Here is a 6,176-nt window from a genome sequence, read left to right as displayed (position 1 = left end):
TCGCAGCAGGTAACATGGGTGGCACAGCTGGACAGACAACAGGTTCAATGATGGCAAGGGCGATCCCGCAGGGAGGTTCGCGGCAGGTGGGCACCGAAGGGGCTGTGGTCACGTGATCACGAAGATTGTTGGGGGAGGGGTGTGAAGGGCTTTGGAATCCAGGTGTTTCTCCATGGAGACCAGGGATACGGCTGCCCTGCCCCATCCTCTGCCCCTTCCTATCTTCCCCCCTCTTGGGCAAACACACCTGACCCCCGCTGAGACCCCAGGAACACATGGTTCACTGACTACAGGTGGCTAGGGAACTACTCGGCCCCCAGTGCGGAGCTTGGTGAACGACAAGTGACATAGAGCGTCCTGAGGACATAGGCTGCGATGCTTCAGACTTCCCCCACTCTTGGGTGTCTTCTTCTGACTTGGTGTCCCCCAGTTACTTCAGTATCTCCAAAACTGCCTCTGTGCCTCCCAACTGCCTCAGTGCTCCCCCACTTACTCTGTGTCCCCCCCCTCACTGTATCCGTATCTCCCAACTACCTTGGTGTCCCCTGTAACATGAGGGGCTGGCTTACTTGTTTGTTGGAGTTTCTGTGTCTCCCCCCTTCCCCCCCCCCCGTAACTCACAACTGTTTATCCCCAAAGAAAATCACACATAGGTCTCTATAAATTATAAGCTGATTGGCCCATTAGCTCTAGCCTCTCATTGGCTAACTCTCACATCTTGATTAACCCATTTCTATTAAATCTGTGTATCATCCAAGAACATGGAGGGGCAGAACACAGGTGTTGGGGGAGAGCTGTGGGAGGGCAGTGTTCAGTCCTCCTGTCCTGGATCAGCCACAGCACCATTTTCAACTGAGACCCTACCCTTCCCTTCCCCAGTGAAATGGACCCTCCCCATTCCCTCCCCCAGTGACACAGACACTCCTCATCCCTTCCCTTCTCCAGTGAAAGACACTCCCCTCCTCTTCCCCAGTGACACAGAACCCCACAGAGCCCACACATCTCCAGCCCAAGAGAGGGAACAAAGTGCAAATAATGCTTTAATGAGCTGCCAGTCAGTCTGGGAGGGAGGAAGGAGGAGGACTACATGGGGCCATCCACAAACACCCTCCCAGGAGCTGATTCCACATCTGGTCCTGGTTGTCACTCAGGGAACAGCTGGGAAAGAAAAAGTGGTGGGACAATACCATGGCCACAATCTGTATCCACACCCCACTCCAGGCTGTCACTCAGGAAACAGCTTCCGGAAACGGCCATAGGTGGCTTGGCTGATGATAACGGTCACATGGGCCATGTCAGTGTTGGGCAGCTCCTGCACCTGCTGCACCTTGGCCTCCTTGTACAGCCAGCTGCAGAGAAAGAGACCACCGTGGTGCATGCTGGGAAGTGGGCTGATGTCAGTGTGGTGCCTAACGATGGGCAGAGGGTGGTTGCAGGCTGGGAAGCATGTTGATAGTGGGGCATGTCCCCGGCAGGGAATCAGCTGTATCTGTGTATGTGATAGCCCACCGCCCAAGCACCCTGTGACTCACCAGAGCTGGGGTCCCCCAAGCCGTAAGCAGAGGGTGAGCACCTGCCAGCCAGTGGCCTGCAAAACCGACTCCTCCAGTGTCGCCTTCAGCTTGTCTAGCCCATGGCCCAGGAGTGCAGACACGGGCAGGACGTGGTGCCCTGGGGGCCTGTACCTGTGTGAAAGAGGCTCAGGGGGTAAGAGGAACCATGGGGTTATATGGACATGTGTGGTGTAGATAGGTGAGATGAGGAAAGGTGCAGTAAGCACAGCTGCAGTGAGGACAGGTGCAGTGAGCACAGCTGCAGTGAGGACAGGTGCAGTGAGCACAGATGCAGTGAGGTCAGGTGACGTGAGGACAGGTGCAATAAGCACAGTTGTGGTGAGAACAGGTGTAGCGAGCACAGCTGCAGTGAGGATAGGTGAGGTGAGGACAGGTACAGTGAGGACAGCTGTAGTCAGCTGAGATGAGGTGAGAACAGGTGTAGCAAAAACAGCTGCGGTGAAGACAGCTGCAGTGAGCAGAGCTTCGGTGCAGTTAGGACAGATGCAGTGACGAGAGGTGCAGTGAGAACAGGTGCAGTGAGGACAGGTGCGGTGAGGACACCATGAAGATTCCTGCAGTGTAAACAGTGACACACATGCCTCCCCCTGCCCAACTTACCCGGGAACCAGATCCACCTTGTTGTGAACTTCCAACATGGAGTTCAAGAGCGCAGGCCGCAGCTGCAGACCTCGCAGTGTAGACAAGACACTGGCCTTCTGTTGCTCTGTGTTGGGGTGGCTCATGTCCCTCACATGCAGGATAACATCCTGTGAGGGGGAGGAGCAGTCAGGGGCCAGAAGTGTCATAGGGAGGGGTGGGAGGGGAAAGGAAGTGTTAGCCCGAGGAACACCAAGGACACCAAGTCCATGTGGAGAGTGGATCCCAGGACATCTGGCCTAAGCAAAAGGCGGATCCAAGGATACCCATTCACGCAGACACATGGATACCCACCGAATGCACCACATCCTCCAGCGTGGTGGAGAACGACTGGATCAGGCTATGAGGCAGCTGTGACAGGAAGCCAATGGTATCCATGTACAAGATGGGCATGCATGATGGCAGCAACCCCGCATGTGCTGTGACATCTAGGGTTGTGAACAGCTGGTCACATGGCTGCATGGTGGCTTCCCCTGTCAGGGCCTTGATGAGCGTGGTTTTCCCTGGAGGTGACACGGTGTGAGAATGGGAAACACACACTGCACCCTGGGGACCTTCTCTCACCTGCCCTGTGCTGAGATGTGGAGCTGCACCCCCGGGACCCTCCCACACGTGCCCTGTGCTGAGATGTGGGTCCTGTCCCCCAGGGATCCACCCACACGTGCCCTGTGCTGAGATGTGGGTCCTGTCCCCCAGGGACCCTCCCACACGTGCCCTGTGCTGAGATGTGGGTCCTGTCCCCCAGGGACCCTCCCACACGTGCCCTGTGCTGAGATGTGGGGCTGCACCCCATGGACCCACCTACGTACTACTGTGCTGAGATGCAGTGCTGCAGCCCAGGGACCCTCACCACAGTTGGTGTAGCCGACAACAGACACAATGGGGAACTCGCGCCGCAAACGCTGCTTCCTTAGCACACTCCGCTTGTTCCGCAACCGCTCTAGCGCACGCCTGATCTTCGCCTCCTTCTCCTTCAGTGCCCATTGGCACAGCTCTGTGGATGACTCTCCTGTGAACATGGATATGCAAACTGGTATGTAGGAGCCAGGTGCAGGGGGTCCCAGGGGTGTATCTGTGGGTGCACCCCACTGCATGTAGCTGGTATCCCCCCACTGGACACCATGTAACTAGTGTTACCCATTGTGACAGCTGGGAAACTCTGCAGCTGGTTTGCTGCTGTTCCCACTGCCCTGGACTGTGTTCCCCACTGGAGGCCATGTGGCACCCTCACCTGACCCCATGATGTACTGTGAGCCCCTTACTTGCTGGTCCGGTCGGGCAGAGCAGCTGCTCAGGGTAGACCTGGGATGGAAATACATGCTTAGTAGGTGTCACTTAGTGAATTTTGGCACTTGGGTCCTCAGGTCAAGGCCAAGCCCTCGTAGGGCACACTGGACAGAATAGGGTGTCAACCACCAAGGGGTGTGCAGCTGGTATCTCTGTATGGAAAGGGATGTGGGGGTATGGGGTGAGGAAGGGTGTTGGATGAGGAGGAGTGTGGGGTGACCCGCCTGGGCAGGGGTTGTAATGATTTCAGCCACATAAGGCTGATACTTCCAGGTTCTAGGTGCCATGCATGTGCAGACAAGCCCCCAGGCAGAAGTGCCTAACAGCCCCCAGGGATGTTAAAGGGCCTCCCGTGATCCACTCATGACTCAGCTAAGCCCTTGCACGTCTGCCTGAGTCCCATCATCTGCATATGAAGTAGCCACATCAACCCCTGTGTGCATGCGCTAGGCAGTTTTTAAAAAAGCTGGATGTGCCATCTTCCTCCCTTTCTCTGCACGCTGACTTCCCAGTCCTGTGCACACCCCCTAACTTGTTCCTCGTTTCCTTTTAACTTGTGCCAGGTAATTTCAGGAGTGACCCATCAGAGAAAGTGTAACCCACCGGAGCAGGGGGATCTCTGCCAGAGCCAGCTGCAGCCGGGCCTCCTTGGTGCGGGCATTACAGCGGAATATGTGCAGTACCATAGTGAACCTGTCCAACACATGGACGCCCCAGGCAGTCTGCAGGGTCTTCTGCCGGGAAATGAGTAAAAGGTCAGGGGAAGGGGAAAGGCTAGGAGATGGGTGCCAGGAGAGAGGGAGCAGGGTAAGGGATGAGAGCGGGTCAGGGGAATGAGAGGAGTCAGGGTCCTGGAGTCAGAGAAACAGGTGAGGCCAGGACACAGGGGTCAGAGACCCAGGGATAGAGTAAGGGGTGAGAGGGGGACTTGGGGCTCAGAGGGAGGGAAAGGTTGGGACACAGGAGGGTCAGGGGATGCAGGGACATAGGAAGGGGTGAGGATAGGACACGGGGCGAAAAGAAGGGGTGAGGTCAGGACACGGGGTTCAGCGGAAGGGGTGGAACTGACACACATGGGTCACAATCACACACTCCATACCTTGGTCAGAGCCGTCATCCTCTCTACATTCAGAAACACACACGTGATGTCCACAGATCCCTTGATCTTCTCTGAGGAGTAGGGGGAGAGGTCCGTCAGTTGCAGGCAAGTCTGGGTGTGCACATGCTACACAAAGAGGGAGGTACACACATGTGCACACTGAGAACCATGCACAAGCTACAGAGGCGTGCACACGCATGTGCATGCTGAGTAACACTGTAACACTGCACAGAAGGAAGCACACACATGCACATAGCAAGAACACGCATGCACGCACAGGTACACCAGTTGGGCAGGGAGCATGTCACACGAAGGGGCGGGCTACTTACCCGTCAGCTCCTGGAAGTTTCCTTTGCCAAAGACAAACTTGCTGTCTGGGACCCCCGTGGGCACCACCAGGGTCCGCACCACCGACCAGCCATGCAATGCGCGCACCAGCGCGGCAGCCTCCGCCACCTGATACTCTGTGAGGAGACAGACGGGGGGTAGATGGCGTCCATCGGGAGCCACAGCTCGCATGGACCCTGGGGATGAATCCCAGGCAGGCTAACACACACAAATCCCGCCTGCCCAACCAAAACTCCACGCTGATGCCCATAGTAGTTCCCCTGTCCCCTGTGCGCCTCCCAAGGCGTCCGCACCACCTTTCTTTCTCCTCACACCTTCCCTTCTGAACCCACGCCCACGCAGCCAGTCTCCTCCCGCACCGCCCTTCCGCTGACCTGTGTCGTGCGCCTTCCTTCCGGCGCGGCCCCTGACGTCAGGATGTAGGACGCACACACGCTGGGCCGCAGCGGGCAGCAGTGGTTCCCGGCTCAGCAGCTCCTCCTCCTCCTCCTCCTCGGGCTCCTCTGCGTCCTCCCCCACCACCCCGGCCCCGCTCTCCCAGCTGCGGACGTGGGAGCCGCTCCTAACTCCGCCGCAGGGGCTCCAGATGTCGACTCTGCCTGCGCGGGCCGGTTGTGGCGGGCACGGCGGGGCATAGCGAGGGGCCAGGCCGCGGCTAAGCAGGAGCCTGAGTGCTGGTCGTACGGCAGCGCGCGCGGCCGCCATGCTGGGGGCGTGGCCGGAAAGGAGCGGTCCCTGGAGTGGGTGGAGCTGGCAGGGGCGGGGCCTGGGGGTGGGGCGAGCAGCAACACCGGGGCTAAGCGAGAACTTGAGCCCAGGAGGCCGGGATGCACGGCCACAGGGACTGGGGCTGGGCTGTTAGAGGTGGGGCTAGCGGCCAAGGCGGGTGCGGGGGTGCAAGAGCCAGAGCCCCGCACGAACAGAGGACTGGAAGTTTGAGCCCTCAAAGGCGGCGGGGCGGGGCTCCCAGCGACTGCCCCAGAGATAGGCTTCTGATTGGCAGGAGGCGGGTCCACTCTGGTCCAGGGTAGAGGATACTTACCAAGTCCAGGAGACTTGCAACAGCAAAGGGCTGGGGACTGTGACTTAACCCGCAGTGTGGGACATCGGACACGCATATCCTTAGCCCCAGCTGCAGTGCAGTCGCACAGACGCTCGCCAAAGCGAAGGTGATGTATGTGTGCTCGGTACCACAGCTGAGGTGACCTGTGTGTGTATGTGTATGCATG

The 6,176-nt window shown here is 58.3% G+C and overlaps 1 protein-coding gene across 1 annotated transcript; it reads right to left on the bottom strand.

Annotated features, from left to right (window-relative positions):
* Positions 1–1,022: 1,022 nt before the first annotated feature.
* Positions 1,023–5,658, bottom strand: Gtpbp6 (GTP binding protein 6 (putative)). The gene is made up of 10 exons (XM_050122210.1): positions 5,322–5,658; positions 4,929–5,063; positions 4,600–4,670; positions 4,104–4,234; positions 3,445–3,515; positions 3,064–3,222; positions 2,508–2,716; positions 2,175–2,323; positions 1,533–1,685; positions 1,023–1,349 (listed from the first exon to the last, which is right to left on the bottom strand). The coding sequence occupies exons 1-10, from the start codon at positions 5,650–5,652 to the stop codon at positions 1,226–1,228; spliced, it is 1,533 nt and encodes a 510-aa protein (XP_049978167.1). The 5' UTR covers positions 5,653–5,658; the 3' UTR covers positions 1,023–1,225.
* Between the last annotated feature and the right edge of the window lie 518 nt (positions 5,659–6,176).

This window comes from Alexandromys fortis, unplaced genomic scaffold, assembly GCF_014885135.2.
Source record: "Alexandromys fortis isolate MF-2015 unplaced genomic scaffold, M_Fortis_MF-2015_v1.1 scaffold_163, whole genome shotgun sequence".
Lineage (NCBI taxonomy): Eukaryota > Metazoa > Chordata > Mammalia > Rodentia > Cricetidae > Alexandromys > Alexandromys fortis.
This window is presented reverse-complemented; position numbering and strand designations above follow the sequence as displayed.